The 26,734-nt window shown below is 36.0% G+C and overlaps 1 protein-coding gene across 2 annotated transcripts; it reads right to left on the reverse strand.

The window, feature by feature from the left end:
* Window positions 1-1,755: 1,755 nt before the first annotated feature.
* LOC149792846 (uncharacterized) lies at window positions 1,756-19,751 on the reverse strand. 2 transcript variants are annotated; one of them, XM_089966617.1, is made up of 6 exons: window positions 19,567-19,751; window positions 18,582-18,782; window positions 16,582-16,782; window positions 15,548-15,826; window positions 12,780-13,100; window positions 1,756-3,683 (listed from the first exon to the last, which is right to left on the reverse strand). In XM_089966617.1, the coding sequence occupies exons 1-6, from the start codon at window positions 19,637-19,639 to the stop codon at window positions 3,319-3,321; spliced, it is 1,440 nt and encodes a 479-aa protein (XP_089822743.1). In that variant the 5' UTR covers window positions 19,640-19,751; the 3' UTR covers window positions 1,756-3,318. The 2 variants fall into 2 exon arrangements, with proteins under 2 accessions (XP_089822743.1, XP_089822744.1); XM_089966618.1 differs by lacking the exon at window positions 16,582-16,782 and having other exon boundaries at window positions 19,567-19,750.
* Between the last annotated feature and the right edge of the window lie 6,983 nt (window positions 19,752-26,734).

Raw genomic sequence — 26,734 nt, forward strand, 5'->3', positions numbered from 1 at the left:
TCGGGTTTATGGGGTAGGTCTGCTAGAATTTGCCAAAAATTACGGCTCTCTCAGCTTAATGAAGTAGGTCTACCTGAATTCATTCGTAAAACATAACAGCGCTTTCAGGATTTTAGGGTTGGTTTACCTGAATTGCTTAAGAAAAAAGAACCGCTCTTTCAGCTTAATGAGGTTGGTCTACGTGAAATATTGCGTCCAGCATAACAGCGCCTTCAGGTTTTGGCGGTAGGTCTATCTGAAATAATTTGTTAAAAATAGCAGCGCTTTCAGGATTTATGGGGTTCGACTACCTGAATTACCTTGTCAAAACCAACCACTCATTCGGGTTTATGGGGTAGGTCTGCCAGAATTTGCTAAAAATAAAGGCTCTTTCAGCTTACTGAGGTAGGTCAGCCTGAAATAATTTATGGCAAATAACGGTGATTTCAGGTTTTGGAGATAGGTGTACCTAAAATACTATGGCAAACAACAGCACTTTCAAAATTTTGGTGTGGGTCTATCTGAACTCTTTAGTCAAAATTAACAGCGCCTGCGGAATCTTGGGATAGGTCGACCTGACTTAATTCGTCGAAAATAACGCCTCGTTTAGGTTTATGGGGTAGGTCAACGCGAATTTATTCCTCACAAATAACAGCGCTTTCAGGTTTTGTAGGTATATCAACCTGAAATAATTTGTCAAACATAACAGCACTTTCACCTTTAACGGGTACGTCAACAGAGAAGAACTATTTAAAAAAATGCATGTATTTACATCCTATATATTGTTTCTAAAACAACGACAATAAGAATTGCCACCACAGAAATATGTAATATTTCCTTGAATGAAATGTTCCTTAATTGAAATGTACAGTGTAAGTAATCATCACCTTTTACATATGATCTCACTTAGAAAATATTTTCTGAAAATCATGATATATTGCACAAATGTACAAAACGGTTAGATACTGCTGTGTTAGCAATGTCTAATACAGGACCGAGGTGAAAAGTGTCTCAAATATGATGGAAGGTGAACACGGTCTCAAATCTTATGGAAGTGAACATTGTCGCAAATATGATGGAGGTGAACATTGTCTCAAATCTTATGGAAGTGAACATTGTCTCAAATATGATAGAAGTGAGCATAGTCTCAAATATAATGAAGGTGAACATTGTCTCAAATATGATGGAAGTGAACATTGTCTCAAATATGATGGAAGTGAACATTGTCTCAAATCTGATGAAGGTGAACATTATCTCAAATATTATGGAAGTGAACACTGTCTCAAATATGGTGAAGGTGAACACTGTCTCGAATATGATCGAAGTGAACATTGTCTCAAATATGATGGAAGTGAACATTATCTTAAATATGATGATTTTTTTATTTGTCGCCTGTTAAATTTTAAAATTGACTTCAAACAAACTGAAAATAAAAATTAATTCAGGGCAAGTACGTTATGTTAACTTATGACAGTTGAATATGCCAAAATTCTGATAGATCAATGTAAAACAAAAGGAAATAGTACTTCATGCACACAATGTCCTGATTTCAGTCTTCTAGTGAGATTCAGCTAAAAAACAAATGCCGCCTGCAATAATAAATATCTTTGAAATTCAGATTTAACTTTCTTGTGTTTTTTTGAGAAACATAACTATTGTTTCATTTCCAACGCTTGTATTACTAACAACACCCGTACAAGAGTGCTATGGAGATCATCATGGGGGGAGGGGGAGAAAAGACTCTCCTTGTATAGAAAGCTGCAGAAACGTCTGACGAAATGAAGTGAAAATTTATTGAATTGATGAGTATAACACAATGATAAATTTATTAGATTTTAAAGCTATTCTTTCATGAACTGTTCTTTTAAAAGTAATATTAAATTTAAACGAAAAAGATACAGTGCATTTATGGCGCTTTTCATATTTTTGAACCGCTCCGGTGGCCTAGTGCTTAGAGCGTCTCGGATGCGGGAGGTCGTGGGTTCGACCCCCGGCCAAGTCATACCAAAGACTTACAAAACTTTGTACTGACAGCTACCTCGGTTGACGCTCAGCATTAAGAGGTTAGTGTTAGGACTGGTCGGCCTGGTGTCAGGATAATGTGACTGGGTGGGACATCATGCTATAAATTGCAACACTGCAGACATCGTAGCGATATGACTGAGAAATTGTAAAAGCTACGTTAAAAATCCAAGTCTCACACACACACACACATATTTTTGTGAGATTCGTGCCTTCTAAATTTTAACGATGTGTTAATATACATTTGTCTCTAGGCAGCAATATACAAGTGTAGGATGAAAAACAAGAGTAAAGACAGTTGTTCTCTGTAACAGAATACAACAACTTAACACCACTGTACGTAAGCATTGTTTATAAAATATTTAGTCATGCAAACTCGGGATTTACCTGAACAAATTTCACGTCCGATTAAAATGTGTAATTTTGTTGAATGCCTATTAACGTTTTCTAAGTTCTAGAATATTTTGAATAAATCTTCCTTACTACCTCCTCACTGATGTTATCATGCTCAGTAAATAGAAAATGGTTGACAATTCAAACTTGGACTTGCATTACCAGTCAATTCTAACGACCACTTGTGGCCACCACTCCTGCATTACGGGGAAGTTTTTGATTGGTCACTTGCATTTGGAGCTATCAATCAAATTAAAGACATTATTTTCTACATGGTTTCCCTCAAACCAAACGAATAATAAAGTCACGTTAGAAAAATAATTCCTTTATAAAATGCAAGGAAAAAATTATGTTTGTATCTACATATTCATGTAATTACATAAAGAGATTGGATTTACAAGGAATTGATATAAACAATAATTTGTTGAAATTACCTTGCTGACGTTTTTGTCAAATATACATATCTAAAAAAAACTTATTTATAATAACAGTTATTTGAGATTCTCTGACAATGCAAAGTCAATAAGCCTGCTAGAAATCTTAAGCCGATTTGTGTTTACGAGCAACCAGTATTCATAATTAACGAAAACATAATATATTATGTATTTCAAATGCAAAAAGATGTTAAAAAAAAAAAAAGATACAATGAGGAATATATCGCTGCAGTAAATAATATAGTTATCAGAGCAAAGAAAAAGCTACTGTCTTTTTCAAAATAAATGATCACCTTCTGTCATTAAGAATGTATTGCCTTTCAAAAAGGATCTATACTTCCTGTCAAATATGATCCCCAGCTAAACATTTGACCTAAAATGAAAGCCTCCTGAAATAAGTGGTAAAATGCACTGTTTTAACAAGCTTTAGTGGCTGACGTGAAAATAGAGTAAAATAACACACTGTCCCAAGTCATGACAGTCTTTAGATCTAACAGCTCCATGGACAAGCCCAGCTAATGACGGCACTGCAAACACCGCTTCCTTCGGGATATGAGGAGCTAGCGATGATTCTATTAAGACCAATGAATATGTCTTCATTAATAGGGCCTTGCGAATCAGACTGTCCATTCAGTGAAAACAAACATTCTGAGCAGAGCTCGTAAACGTAACCCAGGTTATTAGAGACCCGTATAAACTCGTTGCCGATGAAGATCGTGACCGATGTAACGCTGTTACTCAAAAGACCGGCCATGATCAATGACATATTTGGGCATTTGTCTCTTCCATGCAGCAGATGATGATATCCTAACGAAAGGAACTCCGCATCGTTCTCTTGTGTGCTGGCATCACCTTCTGCAAACGAAATACAAACTGAATAACCATATCATTAAAATAGCCGATTGATATATTGTTTTGGGATAACCCTGGTAGTATTCTTCTTATAGTTATCATTTAAAAAAATTGATCGTTTAAACAATGAAATGAACACATGGCCCATTGCATGATAAATAACATTATAGCTGCTGTTACTTTTCATGTAAGCAGACAGCTTTCAAAACCGAAACATTGCTTGCCTTAATGATACGGAATGTGCTTCCGGGTTGCTTTGCAATTTGCCTAACTTAGACAAATAGGTGCCTATGTTGCTTACGTAACTTAGCATCGATGTTTAATGGTGGCAACCAAGATGACTATTATCCCTCTTTGGTGTAAGCTAGATGCCTATTCTGCTTAAATAAGGCAATCAGATGCCCAATTAATGCAACCTGGATGTCTATTCTGCCTTATTAAGGCAATCTAAATGACCATTAAAGGTGGATTTATCATACCTTGTCAACCTGCCTAAAGCTGCCTAGTAAAATAGCAATGAGTACACGTAGTCAATATAACGCTAGAAATAATTTAAACATGCGCATGCGCATATGATTCAGGTACCTAAAATAATTAGGGAGTTGTATCTCTTTACATAATAACAGATCTCAGGCTATCTCTAATGTCCATACCACCACAGCTGAGCAATTACAAAAACGAGCGCTAAATAGTGTATTCAAAGAGAATTTGTCAAAGCAAAATTAAACGATTAGAACAAAGGAATCGTACAAGTTATTGGCTAACTAACTGCTAATGCAAAGAAAGGACGTGGAAGCAATACAAATATTTATAAGATTTAAAAGGAGTTTTTAAAGTTTTTTTATGCTCCATAGACGAAGAACATGGATGGGGAAGACTTAGAAGAAATGGATAAAGAGCTGGAGAACACAGGAGGTGATAGTGAAGTAAACAGAACACGATGCATGGATAAGATCTCTTTTGCAAATTACACGGCCTTAATTTCAAAGATATGGAAAGGAAGCAAAATTAAACATAGCCAACAAAAATCAGAGCATGCTGAACACAGCGAACAAACATTCTATATCCTTCAACATTTCAAACTTTTCCATTTTGTGCCTCAAATTTGTCGATGTTTTAAAACCTCGAACGCATTAAATGTTGTAAGCTAGATTCATTGTATATATAGCATATGCCATGCCTTTTTAGATTGTGCACTGTTTTTGAGCACGTTGTCAGAGTATTCCTACATTATAAATTTGCCTCTGCGTCCAGAGTCACTAGTCAAACGTTGTATAATTTACTTTTGCTTTTATCCATGTTAGTAAAAATTTACAAAAGTACTCGCAGTATTGTCCTTCCATTTATATTGCAAGTCCAAACGTATACAGTTGAAGATGATTTCCAGTTCAAAGTAAACTCCAATATCGAATATGTTGGTATAGATGTAGTTTCGAATGTACTAATGTGCCAATGTGGAAAGTATTATCTGTTCTCGGCACACGAATACTTGATGAACTCCAGCTACTTTTAATTGGATCTATGCAATCATTCTCCAGCAAATAGTGAATGTCTTTTTACAAACACTCCTCCTTGAGTGGATTCTTCATGTGAAGATGAAGGTTCACAGGTGTAATATCTACAATTTCAAGGAGAGATAAGGATTTCTGGTCTGTCTTAACATCACTGAAACATTGTTAATGCATCGTTAAAACTCCAAATCACTCATACACACTCACACACACACACTTTCCTCTTTTTGCAACTGAATTTCTCTTTCTTTTTCTTTAACTGCATTTATCTTTCTTCTTCCTGCAGTTGCATTTCTCTCCATCGTTCAACTTTCTCCAATTGCATTTGTCCTTCTTCTTTCTCTCTTAGTTCTATTTCATTACTGTGCTTAATTTCAGCTCCAGTTCTTTTCAGGGCCAAAAAGAGACTTATTAATGAAACCCAAAGAATCTTATCCCAGGAATTTTATACCACGTGTAGGCACGTTTAGCGACACAGTCCTGACAGAAGATGACAATCCTCACAATGTGGGGTTTAACGACCGTCGTAAGAAAATTCTGCAAGGGCGAAGTTTAGAACTGATGGATCGTTTGTGTTTGGACATGTGGTTACAAGAAAAGTATTTGCTGAACGGGGTGGATATCCGTCTGAGACTGAATCGTAGAAGTGCCGCTTTCCATTTGATGGCCCATGCCAACGAATACAAAACTATCATTCAAGAAGCCCGACTTTACGTGCGTCGTGTGGAAGTGTTACCTAAAGTGGGAAACGACGTCAGTCAGACGTTGAGCAGAACGACCACCAAGTATCCGATACGACGCGTAGAAGTGAAAACGTTCACCATTCCCGCTGGACAGCGATCTATGATCGAAGATCATCTGTTCCAAGGACAGTTACCCAAGCGTTTGATTGTTGGTATCGTCAGGAATTCAGCCTTCAACGGAACCCACGATCAAAATCCTTTTGAGTTTCAACATTACAATGTGTCCAAGATCGAAGTCAGTCGCGACGGCAAGACCTTGTGTACCCGACCCTTTGAGCCCAACTTTGGTGTCGCAAAGAATTATTTGAGATCGTACTTGTCCCTGTACGAAGCCACGGGACAGTTAGGAACCAACACCAGTCACGGTATTTCGTACGACGATTATGCAGGAGGCTATGCTTTGTGGGCTTTTGATTTCACTCCAGACCAAGGCAGCGACGAGGGACATTTCCACCCTATAAAATCGGGCCAGATTCGTGTGGAACTTCAGTTTGCAAATCCACCTCCAGATCACACAGTGAACGTCCTCCTGTATGCAGAATTCGACAATACCATAGAAATCAACAGTTTGAGAGAAGTCATTCTAGTCTATTAGAAGCCATGGAAGACTGTTATCCCTCTTTGCCTAGTGGAGAAACTTTAGACATGAAATGTGAGGAGACCGTGGAAGGAGAATCCCAAGACAAAGACGAAAAGGACATCATGATCAAGTCGAGATGTCCAGAACAAGAACAGCAATTGGTCTCCTACTGTGCTACATACCTGGCAGACACAGTTACGATACGGATGAAGCATGATTACTATGAATGTCAAAACATCAGTCAAGAAGAAAAATTCAACGAATATCTGGACGAAGCTTGGAGTCTGTTTAAAAAAGACGTGTTACGTTGGTGGTATAAAGACTTGCGTGAACATTTCTGTCCTCCATTAACGACTCAAGAAATCCATTACATCAAAGCCCTCTTTGACAAATTCAAAGAGAAAGTCGAGATCGAAATTGATCACTTATTATCAGCAAAAGAACATTTAGTGACTTATTGTGATCATGATTTTTCTAGAAACGATGAGAAAGTAAATCGTTGATCTTGTGACTAGTATGCTTATTTTGTTGTCTTCAGCTCCATGACTCAATGGCTTGCAACAGTGGAAATCACAATTTCATTCACAACTTTGCCAACCCTATTTAAAGTAGAGTGTAAATTGAAAAAAATGTTTGTCATTTGAAAAAATGTTTGATGTTATATTGTTGGATTATTGTTAAAAAATGTTAGAGTTGTTGGTTAATGTTAAGTGATTTTGAATAAAAAATGTTGTGTTTTGAAAAAAAATGCCTTTGTGGTTTGTTTGGCTATAAGAATGTTGATTTATGCTCTTTGACTTCTTACTATCCCTCTCATGACACTCATTGAACGTTGCGGCTCGAAAACCGTGGAGGGATGTTTTCCTTCACGTCCGCGCTTTGACTTTAAGAACCGGGTTGTTTCCAGTCTAACCATCCATTGTCGACTCATCCTCCTACGAAGATGTGCTCCAAACTAGCTAAGCTAAACGAAGCCTACGTGAATTTGCATAGGGTCAGACACAGTCTGATACCGAAGCCAGAAGAGATAGAGAATGTGAGAATGTTAAAAGTTACTGAAGACCTGATAGAAGAGCTCTTCAGAGAAGAAGTGAACAGGGAGAAAGAAGAATGGACAGAGAAGTACAGACTTCAGAGACAGCAGCAGCAACATCAACAACAACAGCAACAGCAGCAGCAGCAGCAGCAACCTGAACCTGACAGAGGCTTTGTCGATTGTCGCATCGATACCAAAGAGTTCTTCTTCTCTTTCCGAAGAAGCAGACCTATCGCCAGAAAGTCTATCCTCAGAGGACATCGCATTCTTAGAAACTAAAAGATTGCCATAGCAAACAAAAAAACAAAAAAAAACAGCCCTTTTCAGGGCTACCCAATACTCTAGAAAAGAAATAACCATCAATTTGCCAATGTGTGTAGGTAGAGTAGTGTGAATATAAACACTGACTCTTTTTTTAATAGTGCGAGTGTATGTGTTTGTGTGTTTGTGTTTGTAACATCTCACGTACGTTGGTGTGGATAGTAGATTAAGATCATGTTTTTTTTGGCTGTTTGAGGTGTGGGGAGAGTAGATTTGGGGGGTTTGATTGGATTGCTTTGCGTATGTGAATAGTATATTGAAGTGATTGAAAAAAATTTTTAGAATAGGAATGGGTAGTATAAAAAAGTGAGTGTTTCTTTTAGGTCCGCGCGTTGTTTGGTCATGATCTAGGTAAGATCAATTTTATGTTTTTAGGGGGATGTTTTCCTTCATGTCCGCACTTTTAGTATAAATTGAAACTCGTTCGGCAGTCCAGCTACCCTTGTTGATTGATCAACACCAGAATGAACACCAGACTAGCGAAACTGTTGGAACTTCATGTGCATCTGGATTATGCCAGGCGCCTGTTGAACGAACTGGCCGCGGAAGCCATTGTGGAAGAGGGAAGGATGAAAGAGGAGGAGAGAAGAAACAAAGAAGAGGAGGAGAGAAGATACAAAGAAGAGGCGGAGAGAAGATACAAAGAAGAGGCGGAGAGAAGATACAAAGAAGAGGAGGAGGAGAGAAGAAACAAAGAAGAGGAGGAAAAGGAGAGAAGAAATTTCAGAATCCCAGAGACAGAAAATTGGGATTCTGAAGCTATTTATCCTCCCTCTGCTCTCTCCCCAAAAAAAGTAAAAAGCAACTGGAGAACAAGATGTGTATGTGGCGCCAGGCCTGGAAGGTGCCATCATTAACCAGGTGTCCATGAAGTTCCAAAAAACAGCCCTTTTCAGGGCTACCCAATACTCTAGAAAAGGAATAACCATCAATTTGCCAATGTGTGTAGATAGAGTAGTGTGAATATAAACACTGACACTTTTTTCATAGTGCGAGTGTATGTGTTTGTGTGTTTGTGTTTGTAACCGCTCACGTAAGTTTGTGTGAATAGTAGATTATGGGTTTGTTTATTGTTTCTTAGCGTATGTGGAGAGTATAGTTTGGGTTTTGTAACCGCTCACGTACGATTGTGTGGATAGTAGATTATGGATTTTGTTTTAATGATTTGCGTGTGTAAATAGTAGATTTGGGGTTTGTTTATTGTTTCTTAGCGTATGTGGAGAGTATAGTTTGGGTTTTGTAACCGCTCACGTACAATTGTGTGGATAGTAGATTATGGATTTTGTTTTAATGATTTGCGTGTGTAAATAGTAGATTTGGGGTTTGTTTATTGTTGCTTCACTTATGTGGATAGTATATTATATGAAATGAGAAAACTAGGGGGATGTTTTCCTTCACGTCCGCGCGTTGTTTGGTCATGATCTAGGTAAGATCAATTTTATGTTTTTAGGGGATGTTTTCCTTCACGTCCGTACTTTAACTATAAGAACCCACAAGGTTTGATATTCGAACCATTCAACGGAATAATAAAAACGAAGATGGTGGTTGCAAGTGAGTTGTTCAACAATTTGGTACATATATACAATTGGATAATGGATGGTATCTATGTAGTGGAGAGACTAGAAAAAGAATGGAAGATAGCAGAGTATCTGGACTACGCTAAATGCCTAAACGTAGCAAAAGAAGTGATAGCAGAAATGATAGAAGAGGAGGAAAAGAGAATGAGAGGTATGATAAATCCCACCTTTGTCAGAGTGGGAAGCCTAAAGGAAGCACTTGACAATGCAAGCAAAGTCAGGTGCTTTCTTGAAAATATGTCACATGGGACAGAGTGCTCTTTTGTGGAGAGAGGTCAGGAAAGACTGAGGAAAGGAGAGGAGTTGATGAGAAAAGTGATGGGGGTAGAGGTAAAGAAGATTAAAGCGAGATGGAATAAAGAAAGAAAAGATCAGGAAAACAAAAAGAAACAGGCTGATTTTGAAAGGCTAAATCAGAATTGGATCAAAGTCCATGAAAAGTTTAGAGCCATGGGCCATCCAGACTGGATGCCAGAGGAGAAAAAGAAGAAGAAAGGAATAATGGAAAAAGTAAGGACTTGGTGGAAGAAGTGGAGGAGTTAGAAGAAGAAGAAGAAACCCAAAGGCCCTTTTCAGGGCCAACCACATTTCTCGAAAAGAGATAGCCTTTCGATTGCCTACCCCTTTTTTAATTTTTTTTTTTTTTAAAAAATCCCATGTTCAATTCCCCTTGTCCCTAAAGTAGTTTTTTTTTCTAACATGTTCAATTCCCATTTGTCCCTAGACAAACCCAAACTCTATTCCCATGTTCAATTCCCCTTGTCCCTAGACAGACCCAAACTCTATTCCCCATGTTCAATTGCCTTTGTCCCTAGAATCGATATTGTTTCCATTGTTCGAATGCCTTTGTCGCTAAAATGGATATTTCCTTTTTTTTCCTTTCTCCAATGTTAAATTCCATTGTCGCTAATCTTACCCAGGGTTTTTTGCCCATGTTAAATTTCCATTGTCGCTAATCTTACCCAGGGTGGTTAATGTTAAATTTCCATTGTCGCTAATCTTACCCAGGGGGTGTTTTTAATGCTAATTCCCATTGTCGCTAATCTCACCCCATTCACTACTCACGAAAGGAGAAATAACCAACAAGTTTAGTAAAATTCAACGAATAAAATATTTCCCTATAATACGAAATGAAAATTACAAAAGAACTAGCAGATTGTGAATTAAATCCCAAAGACTTCTAAAAGTTATATCCCAAGTCTAAATGTATGAAGTTCCAATTTAACTCCTGTGTTGTTCCAAAAAAATTCCAATATTGAATGTGTTGATGTGCCTGTAGTTACAAATGTGCTAATATGCCGATGGCCTGGTATGTGGCATGTGCTAACATGGAACAAAACCATGTATATGGCATGTGCTAACATGGGATAAATACCATGTATGTGTAAGGTAAGGTGCTGGCAGTTCCTGCTCCCAAACTAAGCCTCCTTCAACTTAAGCCCTATTAAACAGAAGCTGGAACAATCAGATGTTAAGAAGGATGTTATATAACCTGACGGAAAATAAAGTTTGCCATTTAGCCATTTTCACTCCCATCTAATGACTTCAGTTTTTATCACTAGTATTGCTATTAGTTTTCTAAACTTCCCCGTAGGGTAAATATATTCACACACGTGTTTGTCGTAGTGGAAATTACATCTGTAAAGCAAATCTTGAGCAAATAAATCATGCACTGGTACTGATGTCACTCAATATTACCAATACACAGCTCTTCTCAAATGACATATGAACTTAGGTCCCACCAAGCAGGATAATCATATAGTACTCCTAATTTTCATGCAGACTTGTTTGTTAATCTAAATGATCGGTCTCTTACTCGACATGCAGTTATTTCGTTGTTTGTATTCCTATATTTTACTTTACATCTTATACTGGGCATGCCAAACTTGTGTAGTGTGCGTGTATTCTTAACTGTTAGGGTTAGGGTTAGGGTTAGTGTAGTGTGCGTGTATTTTTAATTGTTAGGGTTAGGGTTAGTGTGGTGTGCGTGTATTCTTAATTGTTCAATGTCCTTGCGTTAGGTACAAAGTTTGGTAAATTTTGTTAGCTACCTCGCGCCTTTTTTGTGCTATGAACGTGTTTTATCTTTACATTTGTTTTCTTCCAAATGCCTTTGGAATCCTGTGCCTATCCAAGTCAAAGACTTATTCGCTGTCCATATACATAGGGTCCTGCACTTCAAGTATTGCATAGTATAACTGATGTCCAGTGTAACATATCGGTTACAGTTATTGTAATATTTTAGTCAAACTATACTGAGATACAACAACACGGGTTTGTTGGGTACACAAACGATTTCAAGATATTAAATTCAAAGCTATGCAGATAGAGGCCAACTGTAGGACACAGTATTATTAGGTTATGGTAAGAGACATAATAAACATCATAAAACAATAGAGGAATATTAAACGGAAGATAATAGTAGAGGAATATTAGATATCAGGCAATAGTAGAGGAAATCAAACGGCAGACAATAATAGAGGCATGTCAAACGGCAAACAATAGCAGAGGCATGTCCGACTGCAGACAATTGTAGAGGCATCGCAAAAGTAACTCAGCGGCAACGAATAGAAATTGTTATAGACGATGGGAAAGGACATCTTGACAAACAATACTTTAAGCAAACCATACGCTACAATTCCCGTGATTTTCAGGTCTGGCCAGCTAGATATATATTAAATAATGTTATCATAATGCCATAGTAGCATAGGATACTATATGATACAAATTCAACAATGTGTAAATATAAAACACATGATTTAATCATAAATATTATAGCGATTCTTTAGAATGCTTCACCTTTTGATTTAATTGTATATCAGACTTTACATGTACAGATGCAATAGTTTTTCTTCCACCCGTCAAGCATTAAATTGATACATTAATAAATAATTCAGGAAGGTGATCCCACACTCACTAAGAATGCTACGTATTTCTGTATTCATGCTTTTAAAATGTATTTTATCAGTTACGTACTTTAATGGGGTATATCAGTCGAATTCCAACAAAAATGTGTATGTGTCTAAGAGATTTCTAAACAAAACTGCTTTACCTTGGTAACTTATATTTTCCTTTGAAACCAAATGCAGAAAATCTGTATTGTGATGCTGCGTGCACCTAAATAATTGTTAAGGTACCATTGTTGTATGGTTTTCCGGGATCTGTGTGTCGAGCTGAACATTATCTAAGCAATCTGGATAAAAGCTTTTATCGTATATATGGTGTATGTACCTTAGACCACTGCTGTACCTTTCATCGCATATATGGTGTATGTACCTTAGACTGCTGCTGTACCTTTCAAAATAAAATTTATAAAATATTGCATGCTTACTATATCCGTTGTTGGTTCTGCTGTCACCAACATGGAAGGAAACTCCTGTCGTATTGGGGGCCATTTCAAGGTCAATTCTAAGCATTTTGTTGCCACATTCAGGCACGTTGGTGCATCCTTGACATTGATCACCGCGTCTGTGCTTTTGGAAGGTGGCATTTAATAGTATCTTTGCATCGCAGCCACACCTGTCCTTCCCGGTGGTTTGTTCCATAACGTTCACAAATGGGACCTTGCCAAACACTACCGGAACATCATCTTCAAGGGAAATCCTCATCTGCTTACGGATACAACAGTCCGTTGGCGGAGGGATATGACATTCTAATTTTTAAAAAATAAGATATCTCATACAGCTTAAAGGAATATATTACCTTCTCCCTCTCGTGTAAAGAAGATAACTAATTTCGAGAAATATAGAACACTTAATTTAATTGGAGATAGGCAAGGACATTCACATTTATTACGATACAGGATAGAAGTATGGTTATATATGTTTTATACAATCGCTACAAACCAATTAATTCAAACATTTAATGTTATCGTATATTTTCCAGAATGAAGAATGAAATTAAAAAATAAATGTTACATCTGAATGTTTATAAATCTTTGTCGGTTTGTCTATATATCATAGGAAGCATAGAGAATTTGGGAAGAACTGCCTTTTTACTGAACATATTAGTGGCACGTGACATTTTGAAATTTGCAAGCTTCAGTATTAGTGTTGACGAACACTGACAATATATGTCTAGAACATTAATAATAATAATAATAATAATAATAATAATAATGGAGGAGAAGTGCATAATTATTAATCTAGAACCTAAAGACAGAACCGATATGCTAAATGTCCAAGCCCTGAAGACCTACAGCAAGCAATAATGTGGACACGACTTCAATCCAAACACGCAATAAAATGTTGTCGCGTTTATTAGCAATGAAGGAATAGCCATTGAAACGATACAACAATGTACTGAATAGCTTGACGCAGAGAAATGTGCATAACATAATGTGCATGAGTATAGAGAATGTAGCGCCCTATTGATGATGAATTATCAACCAATCTCAAAGAAGAAAAATAGTTTTTGCCTTTTCCACATGCAGGGACAGCGGCGGTACCGTAAAACAATTGTTAAAATGTGCAATAATTACTTCGACAGCAGATAAAAAGTTCCATTATGAAAAGAGTGTAAAGAAATTAAAATAAGACAAAACCATGCAAGAAATCGCATGACATTTCGAGCCTTATAACAGCAAAATCAGTATTCCCTAAGCAGACTCATTCTCATCTATGCTGGTTGTTGTCGCACTAATTATCCAAGCACGAATAATAATAAAAATATAGGACAGAGTGCCAAAAGACTAAAAAATCACTTTAAGGATGAACAGTTTGCAGCTGGATTCGCAATTGAAAGGCTCCTGGCACTGAGTTTTAGTTTTGAGCATTTCAGATACACAAGGGCAATCTTACATTTCAAGAAACTGATAACGGGTACTGTGATCAGAACTTAAGAAGTCTTACCACGTTCACTAATATAGTAGTTAATGTCATAAAAATCATGACCTGACCACTTGTACCGATATATCATGCAACAAACTGTATCTTCAAAACACCAGATCATAAAGGGCCATTTAAAAGCAAGGAACATCCTGCTGAGACAGGAAAAAGCTTGCTCTCGCAAGAATGGATTTCAGAGCAAAGACGAAAAGCGTGATTACCGATGCAGTGAAATAATTTAATGGACTGCTTATGGTGACCAAACGGCATTTCGGAAGTTAAATAACAATGGAGGCTTGGGGATGGGTTGTCAAATGAAATAACTATGTGAGAATACCAAAAGCGAATTGAAGAATTGCTTATAGTAGCTCAAGAGTAGATGGTATGGCTAACAGAATAAGAATAGTGAGAAAGCTTTCGTATATTACCAATGTACGCAACTTTTCTATAAAACGTTTTTGAAGTTTTCACTCATAGTCATGTTCAAGGTCTAGGCTTGTTTACAAACTAAAAATATTCTGGAATCTAACTTGAGACCCATTCCTAATAATTGTATTATGTCATAGACTTTTGAGATAAACAAAATTATTTCATGCCTCCTTTAAGTTCAGTCAATGGAACTATTTACTATTGTGTTCAGATATAATTTGAGAGGAATGATTTATTTAAATCATTCGTTTAAATTACAAAGTGACCATAGCCACTGTGGACAAAACCACTAGTTTTGAATTGTTTTGAATTATTTTATAGGAAGATTGGATTATATAAGTGTGCGACATCAAAACTTATTGTAAATCAGTGTATTCAAGACTGTTGGTAAATCATCACATTCAACAATGTCATTCATTCAAAACACTCTGGACACTCTAAACCTTTGGACTTGTGATATAATTATTAGGATTTTTTCGGATTTATTTCACAATATTGTAAGTTTCTTTCAAATTTTCACATTGTAGCGTAGATGTACATTTATTAGTTGATATTAAAAAACTGTTTGGTTTCACTTCATTATGTTACTTAATTGATGACAAGAGGCGTAACTATATATATATATATATATATATATATATATATATATATATATATATATATATATATATATATAGAGAGAGAGAGAGAGAGAGAGAGAGAGAGAGAGAGAGAGAGAGAAAGAGACAGAGATAGATATATAGATGGTTCTATCATCTCTGAGTAAGGGGTAATTTGTGTCTGAAAAGATAATCCTGAAACTAAAAGATGGTTCGAATCTTAATTATTACATTGATTTACTAACCATTAGGAGTGGTTGTTTCAGGTGTGGTGGTCATATGTGTGGTCATTGTAGATGTGGTCGTCGTTATAGGTGTCGTCGTCACAGTTGTAATGGTAGGTGTGGTTATCGTAGGTGATTGCGAACATTTGACTGTCCCACATGTAGTTGACTCAGACGTGGTTGACTCAGATGTGGTTGACTTAAATGTGGTCGTCCTTTGTGTGGTAGTTATGGGTGTCGTCCTTGTAGTGTGTATCGTACTTGACTGTGTACTCCATTTGATTATTGGCGTATATATTCCTGTTGGTAATTATAGATAAAGGAAAGCAAGTGGAACGAAAATCACTTTGTGAAATAAATATTATTTTCAGTCTTTCAGCAAGGATTAAGAACCCAATTATCTGGTACGATATTAGTTCATCAACTCATTCCCGTGACATTTAACAACAAGGAAATTTGGACTAATCACAAATGTTATCTTATTTGCTCGTCTGGAAACAATGTTTTCTGCTAGAATTTGCACGTAAAAAAAAAAGAATAACACAGGAGAATAAGATGATGCATGTATAATAGTCATAGTATTATATAGAGCTCTTGTAGCTATCATAGCTCTCGAAAAGTCGTGCTACATTTATCAATTGAATTAGTCCAGTTTGTATTTGGAGCCGATAATATTAACCGACCTTTATTACTGGGCAATTAGTTTTAATGTTATTTCTTTGTACGTGATATACACCATGTCACAATTCATTGTTACCTCGGGTCTTGTTTTTATCATGATTGCTGTACATTTTACATTTTAACTATAAAATACACGGAAGTTTGATCGGGTTTATATATAAACTTTTTCTATTTCCACTAATATTCATTTTGTAATCATTTCAGGTAAACTTACACAAAAATTCTGACTCATCTTTTTTATATTATTTCTTTCTTTTTAAATTATTTACTATATATATATATATATATATATGCACAAAGAGGTGGATGGATATAAAGGGGATGGAACTCTACCTCTCGTTGATTGTATGTAGCTCGTAGTTCTTCTTACTGACCTGGCATTGTCGTTCGTGGTGTTGTGGATTCGGGACAGGTTGAAGACGTCCACTCGCATCTCTTCATGTTGTCATCCCAGACAAGGTTGGCTGGGCAAGGCATGATGTATCTATAGCCATTGGAGCACGCCACATACTTATGACAGTCTGGACAGTATTGGTAATTTCCATTGATTTTTCCAACACACGAATATACACACACTAGGGATGAAATAGTGATAAAATATAAACATAATATTTCATTAATTACAAATTCAATCATGATCTGTTTGTTTTAGGAAGATTGACACAAGCAATATTTCTGCACCTTCTGCCCATGAAAACACATGTCATGTTTATCTATATTGTGTACTTAATGGTTCCTTTCAGGATATTTGGAGCCAACAATATTAACCGACCTTTATTAACGGGCAATTTGTTTTATTTCTTTGTACGTGATAGATATCATGTGTGCATTCATGGCTACCTCGGGTCTTGTTTTCATTATGATCGCTGTACAGTTTACACTTTAGCTATTGTCTTTTGTCATTGCATACGCGTCGTGCTTTCAATATGATTGTTGTACCTTTGACACTTTAACGATTGCCTGTGCTCACTGTATACGGGTCGTGCTTTCAGTGTGATTGTTATACATTTTACGCTTTAACGATTGTCTGTGCTCACTGTATACGGGTCGTGTTTTCGTTAGCATTGCTGTACATTTTACACTTTAACGATTGTCTGTGCTCACTGTATACGGATCGTGCTTTCAGTGTGATTGTTACACATTTTACACTTTAACGATTGTCTGTGCTCACTGTATACGGGTCGTGTTTTCATTATGATTGCTGTACATTTTACACTTTAACGATTGCTGTACATTTTACACTTTAACGATTGTCTGTGTTCACTGTATACGAGTCGTGCTTTCAGTGTGATTGTTATACATTTTACGGTTTAACGATTGTCTGTGCTCACTGTATACGGATCGTGCTTTCAGTGTGATTGTTATACATTTTACGCTTTAACGATTGTCCGTGCTCAATGTATACGGGTCGTGTTTTCATTATGAATGCTGTACATTTTACACTTTAACGATTGTCTGTGCTCACTGTATACGGGTGGTGTTTTCAGTGTGATTGTTATACATTTTATACTTTAACGATTGTCTGGGCTCACTGTATACGGATCGTGCTTTCAGTGTGATTGTTACACATTTTACACTTTAACGATTGTCTGTTCTCACTCTATACGGGTGGTGTTTTCATTATGATTGCTGTACATTTTACACTTTAACGATTGTCTGTGCTCGCTGTATACGGATCTTGCTTTCAGTTTGATTGTTATACATTTTACACTTTAACGATTGTCTGTGCTCACTTTATACGGGTCGTGTTTTCGTTATCATTGCTGTACATTTTACGCTTTAACGATTGTCTGTGCTCACTGTACACAGACCTTATTTTCATTATGACTGTTGTACATTTTACACTGTGACGATTGTATGTGTTCACTGTACACAGGTCTTGTTTTCATTCATCATTGCTGTACATTTTACGCTTTGACGATTGTATGTCTTCACTGTATACAGGTCTTGTATTCGTTATAACTGTTGTACATTTTACACTTTAACGATTGTCTGTGATCACACTTCTTTTTAGACCCAACGAGTCTCTAAAAGAAGTTTGAAAATGGACAAAATATTTCAATTATGACATTATTCATATATTAGACGCAGTATAAAATGCATGTTTGATCGGGTTTATATATAAACTTGTTCTATTTCCACTAATATTCATTTTGTAATCATTTCAGGTAAACTTACACATAAATCCTGACTTATCTTTTTTATATTATTTCTTTCTTTTTAAATTATTTACTATATATATATATATATATATATATATATATATATATATATATATATATATATATATATGCACAAAGGGGTGGATGGATATAAAGGGGATGGAACTCTACCTCTCGCTGGTTGTATGTTGGGCGTAGTTCTTCTTACTGACCTGGCATTGTCGTTCGTGGTGTTGTGGATTCCGGGCAGGTTAAAGACGTCCACTCGCATCTCTTCATGTTGTCATCCCAGACAAGGTTGGCTGGGCAAGGCATGATGTATCTATAGCCATTGGAGCATGCCACATACTTATGACAGTCTGGACAGTATTGGTAATTTCCATTGATTTTTCCAACACACGAATATACACACACTAGGGATGAAATAGTGATAAAATATAAACATAATATTTCATCAATTACAAATTCAATCATGATCTGTTTGTTTTAGGAAGATTGACACAAGCAATATTTCTGCACCTTCTGTCCATGAAAACACATGTCATGTTTATCTATATTGTGTACTTAATGGTTCCTTTCAGGATCTGAATTTCTACTGCATATTTAAAAACCTAGATTCGTAAGAGAAACTAAAAAATTGCCAATAACTATTTCTAAAGTAATTCTTAACAAGGGTATTCCTATATATATATATATATATATATATATATATATATATATATATATATATATATATATATATATGTGTGTGTGTGTGTGTGTGTGTGTGTGTGTGTGTGTGTGTTCAGGTTTCCGTGTGACAAGCAATATAGCATGCCTCTCTCTGAAACATATTCGAAATTGAGTCTATAAAATGTACTGTAGTTCCAACATAGTCATATGTGCATGAATATAAAAGACCCTTACACCTGAACCGAGAAATTTGACTGCCTTTGTATGAAAGTGAAAGTCCCTGGTTTGAAAATAAACTAATGCTATGACTTGAAGTGTTCAAAGAACATTTTCATGTCCACAAAAAAGATATTACCAGAAAATATTTCATGTGCACCTTACCTTTGTACATATTCATATCTGCTTTTAATTTGCTTTCGTTTCCAGGTCTCTGAGAGTATGGTAAATATAAACGAGTAAGAGACAGAAAGATATAGAGGACACGCTTAAATACACTAGAGAATGGAAGGAAAGAGCATATTTTACCTGTTGCAGTAGAGTACTGAAGGTTACATGTTGTTGCAAAAATAAACAATGCGATAATATGCAGTCTCTCCATTTGTGAGTAATGTTAGAGTCAAAACATAACAGACGTTTGATGTCGACGGTCACAAATGCGTATATATGTGTCTCTGTATTTATGTCAGATTATCCAACCAGTGTTAATACGAGATAAAATCTTTTACATTTTAATCAAGTTTTAGAACTTCAGTGATAAACAGGAACCCAGGATTTTGAAATGCGTAAAGTCAACACATAGTTCAATGCGTGTAAAGTATACATAAAAATAGATACTCATGCATCCTTGTTTGTGAACAATCTACTTTGTAAACACCCAAAATACAATGAAGGGATTTGCAATGGTATAAATTAATCACAAAGTTACGTGCGCTTGTCCACGGGTGAATAACATAACCAGTGTGATATGGAAAGTTTGAGACACGCCTTCAAAACGTTAGATAAATTCCAGATATTACAAGTTTAAACAGTTTAAGATAGAAGCCAAACTGGAGAAGAATGTATCATTTCAATGACTTTCGTTCGTGTCTGATAACTTTATTTTCTATATTCACTCAAAATAATGGCTAAAATAAGAATCTTACATAGTGTGTAGATTTCCGAATAAAGAACAAAAAGTATTTTGAGACAATCTACACCAGAGAAAAGACAGGCTGAACTCAAACACTAGCATATGGATTAGAATACAAAGAAGCTAGAGAGAATTATGATAAATTTGTTCTTCACACGCCATTATAAACAAATCTACAAAAGGACCATGCTCGCAGCATTTGCTTTAGTTTTATGCTAATTTCTTAACTTCGGTTCCCGAAGATGTTTATATTAAATTTCTTGCGTCTAAGAAAAACATTTGCGTGAGCTGCTCTTTTATATCGTAGGTAGGTAATAACTCGCCAAAACGCAATACAAATAATAGCAAGTTACTTCTTACAAGGGATAGAGACAAAGATGACGAAGACAAAAACAGCATTAACAAAGCCACACCTTAAAAAGTATGGTGAAAAATTTCCTAAACCTTTCGGTCTTATTTAATGATGCATATGTAATACTGCTAGTTATAGAAGAGTAGTAATATGGGTCACCCAAGCGTCATGGGGAATTCTATGTTAAACTGGGGGGGGGGGGGTGTACCCTGGGGACAATGGGAATTTAACATAGGAATGTATAGGGACAATTGATAGGACCTGTCTACGGACAAGAGGAATGGAACAGGATGACTTCATGGACACTGGCAACAATGAATCATGGGGCTGACCTCAATCCGGCCAAACAGGGACAGCAGAAAGAAAATCAGAACGCTTGGCGGGACGGGTAAGTTCAGCTAGTTCAGCGGTGAAACCAAACGAATAATAACACTTGGTGGAGCGGGACACAGAACCGGGTAGAACACTTATGCTTGGCAGGGCAGGACATAGATCTTCTTGATAGACATATCACACAGATTAATGAAAATAAATCTATCAAACAAAAAGAATTACCAAACAGTTTTTTAGGCTAAAGAGAAAATATATCTTTTCGATACTATAAAGTGATATCTATTACATTCACGGAGTGACATCACGGTACTGGACATTTGCAACAATGTTGCAACAATGTGACAAATGGTTGACCTCAAGTGGGCCAAACAGCGGCAGTGGAAGGTAATAACGTTATGTCCCGCCCCACCAAGCGTGTAAGTTCAGCTAGTTCAGCTGTGAAACTAAACGAATAAAACAATGTTTGGCGGGACGAGACATAGAACTGGATAGAACGCTTGGCGGAGCGGGAACGAACTTCCGCGCGGGACTGACCAACAAATAGAAACATTGCCTGGCGGGGCTGATCATATCACTGGACAGACAAAAAACAGACAAATACACAAACAAAGAAGTGAAGGAAAACATCCCTTACAATAACGTCACATATCATCTACTATCCAAACGGAAGGGAAGAAAAAACCTATATATTCTATTCACAAAGAAGGGAAGAAACTAACCCCAATAAATACTATCCACACAGAAGGGAAAAAAACAACCCATTATCCACACAAAAGGAAAGACAATAGCCACAATATATAGTATTAACACAGAAGTGAACAAAATAATCTATTATCTACTATTAACACAGAAGGGAAGAAAACACCCAATTATATACTATCCACATAGTGCAGGGACAATGCTAGTTTTGGTTAAAGGAAAAAAAAACACAAACGTACGAGTGCACACACATGCACGAACGTACGCGTGTACATCAAAACAAACAAACACACAAACGTACGCAAACGCATACAAGCATAAACACACACACACACACAAACGTTCGCGAACGCATACAAACACAAATACACAAACACACGTACACAAAAACAAATGTACGCGCAAGCTTACAAACACGAACACACACAAAATAGATACTAATCACTTTCCATTGATCACGACAGTCTGAAGTTACCCGTTTGGATCGAGTTTAGCAAGCCAGCTGAATTGACACCTTGCAAAGTCATCGACAAGATTCAACATGTTCAGCAATCAAACTACAAGTTTCACATTACCGATACAAAAGCGACACTGTGCATGGCCCACGTTTCTCTTCCCCAAAGGACTGGACGAAAAAAAGGTGTTATTGGTGGACGACCGTCACAGCACCAAAACGAGCTTTGTCCGAATTAACAACCTCCAGACTAGAAGTGTTTAGCCCGTGCCATCGTGGTGGGACGAAGTCATGTATCCCGTGTACCGAGGAGTCGCTCCATTAAAAAAATAATCGGTTGATTAATTACCAGCTCGGGAAATTTTCAATTTCCTAATGCTAGTTTACCCTTCGTAGCAGATTTAACCAACCAATTAGCTAATGATTCTTTGAAAGATTTTTTATATGAAATTTAACGCATGAATTAATTTTACATCTGCATTATGTCTATCTTGTAGGTTTTTACTTTTATAAGCTACACTATGAGCGTGACACACCTTATCAATGGTATTTACTGGATACTCGCCAGGCCTTGGTTGATCTTGGTTATCAAGTTGGATATCAAGTCTGGTACCAGGACCACAATAATTATATTCCAAAAGGTGTTTTTCTCCTGGGTACTTAGCCCATTGTGTTCCTGGTAACTTTGTTAACTGCGCAGCAATATCACCACCTTTTTCTATAACTCCGCCTGTTGAAATAAACTATAAAAAAATGTTTGGTACCACATCGTTCACACTTACTTGTAACTGCTGATCTGTTGTTTGGGTTTTTTGTGTTCTTTTTAATAGTTGTTAGTCCACATGTGGGAGTACATGCCCTGCATTTAGTCATCATGCTGCGCTACCAAATTCTGTCTGAATGATTATAATTGGCCCATCCGGGTCTGGCAAAACACAACTGTTACTTAGTTTAATAATGAGGTGGATCAAATGGGAACGGTGATGATGTTACTGAATTTATTACTGATATCGATGAAGCACCGTCCGTGGATGACCTTAAAGGATTTATTAATAATTTAGTTATATATGATGATGTGATGCTGGATAAACAGTCAAATCCAGGTCGGATATTTTCTCGAGGCAGGCATAAAAACACAGATGTGATTTAAGTTACTTAGCGATATACACAAATACCTAAAGTGATCAGAGATAACTGTAATATTCTTGCTGTGTTTAACGGAGTTGATACACACAGGTTACGAAATATTCATCAGACTTGGTTTAGCTGTGATATGGATATAATTAAGTTTATAAAGTTATTTTGTCAGGCTCAGTTAACCCCGCATGGATTTATAACAACAAACTTACATGACTCCCGATCACGATATCGTATAGGTCTTGATACAAATTTTGGATAGCAGCAGAGAGGGTCCAGCCACGGATATATGTCACGGTTCGTAAACTCGCGCGCGTACCTTTTTAAAAACATTAACGCGAAAAAAAGTAACAAAAACAACTAACTTGGTGGAGAGACTCACTCTCGAAAGGTTAGAGGCTTCGATTCACATTATAGGCGTATTATTTTCTTTTTCGTAAGAAGCCTTAGTTTTCCAGAATGGTCCTTATACAAACTGTTCTGTTCGCCCTCTCTGCTGCTACACGTTCTCTGTGTTCATCAAGGCAAAGTCAAGACAGCATTTTTAAAATCTTGGCGGAGTTTTCAGTTTAATCTTCTCTGTATGTTCACAGGTCTCAAACCTTATGGGTGAGAAAGTAATCATTCTTCTTTTAACGAAATGCACCCCAGTCGTTCTTGATTTATTTCAATCAAAACCAAGGTCATCTAAAAACTCATTGTTAAGTCATGGGTTAGATTTTTTTTATCACGATGTGTCCCTAACCCAAAAAAGGATACTTGGTTTCCTTCAACTGCTGATTCATTGTACTATATTCATATTAGTGCACCCTACCGTATATCTGATTTTACAACGTACGGTTAGGTCATTTTACACTATTGCTTCACGGTTCCTTTTAAACGTAATTCCCAAACCGTATAAGGGTTATTTATCATATTGGATTATAGAATTAAAGAGCTGTATTCTTTCATTGTCAACCCTCCTTCTTGCCCTCATGCACGATCAGAGTATTGTGATTGTTTCCCATAAAATGTTCGGTTGAAAATGTTCTGTATGATCATAAGTCTAAAATCCCTCTTACAGTCATAAGACTCGTGTTGGTATTGTAAAGTCGCTAAACATTCTATTTGATACTGAAGACTGATGTTGGTATTGTAAAGTCGGTAAACACTCTATTTGATACTGAAGATTCATGTTGGTATTGTAAAGTCGGTAAACACTATATTTGATACTGAAGCACTCCTACCACATCAACGGTAGGCTATGGTTTCTATACTCTCAAACTTTATGATGCACTCCCACTGATTACTCATTATCCACGTAACAAAATCACTATCAGAAATATAAATGAACGAAACATAATAAACAATTCCATCGAAATGTTCTCTCTCTCTCTCTCTCTCTCTCTCTCTCTCTCGTGCAAACGGGAAAAAATAGGGGGAAATCTGTGTAGTGACGCAAAAAGAATTTGGGTCTGATAAAACAGTTGGGACTGAGCATTCTCCAAATGACCGACAAGAAATTGGATCTTCGTAATATGTGTGCATAGTTGTACGCATTGAATGGGATTTAAATACTTTAATATTTAATATTCACAATATCAATGATACAAAGTTTCATTAGCCTGTCGATGCTTTTCTTAGTTAGGAGGCATATATATATATATATATATATATATATATATATATATATATATATATATATATGTAATGCTTTGCTTAGGAGAAATATATATACTGTAATTTATGTAATGCTTTGCTTAGGAGGCAAATACATACTGTGATTTATGTAATGCTTTGCTTAGGAGGCATATACATACTGTAATTTATGTAATGCTTTGCTTAGGAGGCATAAACATACTGTAATTTATGTAATGCTTTGCATAGGAGGCATAAACATACTGTAATTTATGTAATGCTTTGCTTAGGAGGCATATACATACTGTAATTTATGTAATGCTTTGCTTAGGAGGCAAATACATACTGTGATTTATGTAATGCTTTGCTTAGGAGGCATATACATACTGTAATTTATGTAATGCTTTGCTTAGGAGGCATATATATATACTGTAATTTATGTAATGCTTTGCTTAGGAGGCAAATACATACTGTGATTTATGTAATGCTTTGCTTAGGAGGCATATACATACTGTAATTTATGTAATGCTTTGCTTAGGAGGCATAAACATACTGTAATTTATGTAATGCTTTGCTTAGGAGGCATAAACATACTGTAATTTATGTAATGCTTTGCTTAGGAGGCATATACATACTGTAATTTATGTAATGCTTTGCTTAGGAGGCATATATATATATATACTGTAATTTATGTAATGCTTTGCTTAGGAGGCATATACATACTGTAATTTGTGTAATGCTTTGCTTAGGAGGCATATATATATATATATATATATACTGTAATTTATGTAATGCTTTGCTTAGGAGGCATATACATACTGTAATTTATGTAATGCTTTGCTTAGGAGGCATAAACATACTGTGATTTATGTAATGCTTTGCTTAGGAGGCATATACATACTGTAATTTATGTAATGCTTTGCTTAGGAGGCATATATATATACTGTAATTTATGTAATGCTTTGCTTAGGAGGCATATATATATACTGTAATTTATGTAATGCTTTGCTTAGGAGGCATAAACATACTGTAATTTATGTAATGCTTTGCTTAGGAGGCATATACATACTGTAATTTATGTAATGCTTTGCTTAGGAGGCATATATATATACTGTAATTTATGTAATGCTTTGCTTAGGAGGCATATACATAATGTAATTTATGTAATGCTTTGCTTTAGTTTTTTGTTGATTGTTTTGATTGGATAGTTTTTTTGGGGGGGTGTTTTGTTTTGTTTTTGTCTTTTACTTTGTTTCTATTTTAGCTTTAGGGGGATTCTACATTGTATGACACCTATTAATAAGGATTAGAAATATTAGAGACATCTGTGTAAAAATCATAGTTCAAGTACATGACTCATCTTAAATAAACACCGCAAACTTTATGTATGTTTTAAAACTTTCAAATTATTAGGACTCTTTGTATGATTCAGACATAGTTAACATAGTATTAGGACTCTTTGTATGATGCAGACATAGTTAACATATTATTAGGACTCTTTGTATGATCCAGACATAGTTAACATATTATCAGGACTCTTTGTATGATTCAGACATAGTTAACATAGTATTAGGACTCTTTGTATGATTCAGACATAGTTAACATATTATTAGGACTCTTTGTATGATTCAGACATAGTTAACATATTATCAGGACTCTTTGTATGATTCAGACATTGTTAACATATTATTAGGACTCTTTGTATGATTCAGACATAATTAATATATTATTAGGACTCTTTGAATGATTCATATTATTCTCTACCAGTCCAAATATTTTTTATGTAAAGTCTCCGAAACTAATTATTTTATATGAACAATATTTTCTGCCGGGCCTAAATAACCAATATGTTTCAAAGCATAAGTGTAATGCAGCTATTGAAACGTTGTTGAAAAATGATCTATATGCAATCATCCAGGTGGGTGTTTGCTCCAAGATGAGAAGTTTAATTAAAATATCGAATTTTTAATTT

Source organism: Sinohyriopsis cumingii, chromosome 8 (genome assembly GCF_028554795.1).
Source record: "Sinohyriopsis cumingii isolate HCF-2022 chromosome 8, ASM2855479v2, whole genome shotgun sequence".
Lineage (NCBI taxonomy): Eukaryota > Metazoa > Mollusca > Bivalvia > Unionida > Unionidae > Sinohyriopsis > Sinohyriopsis cumingii.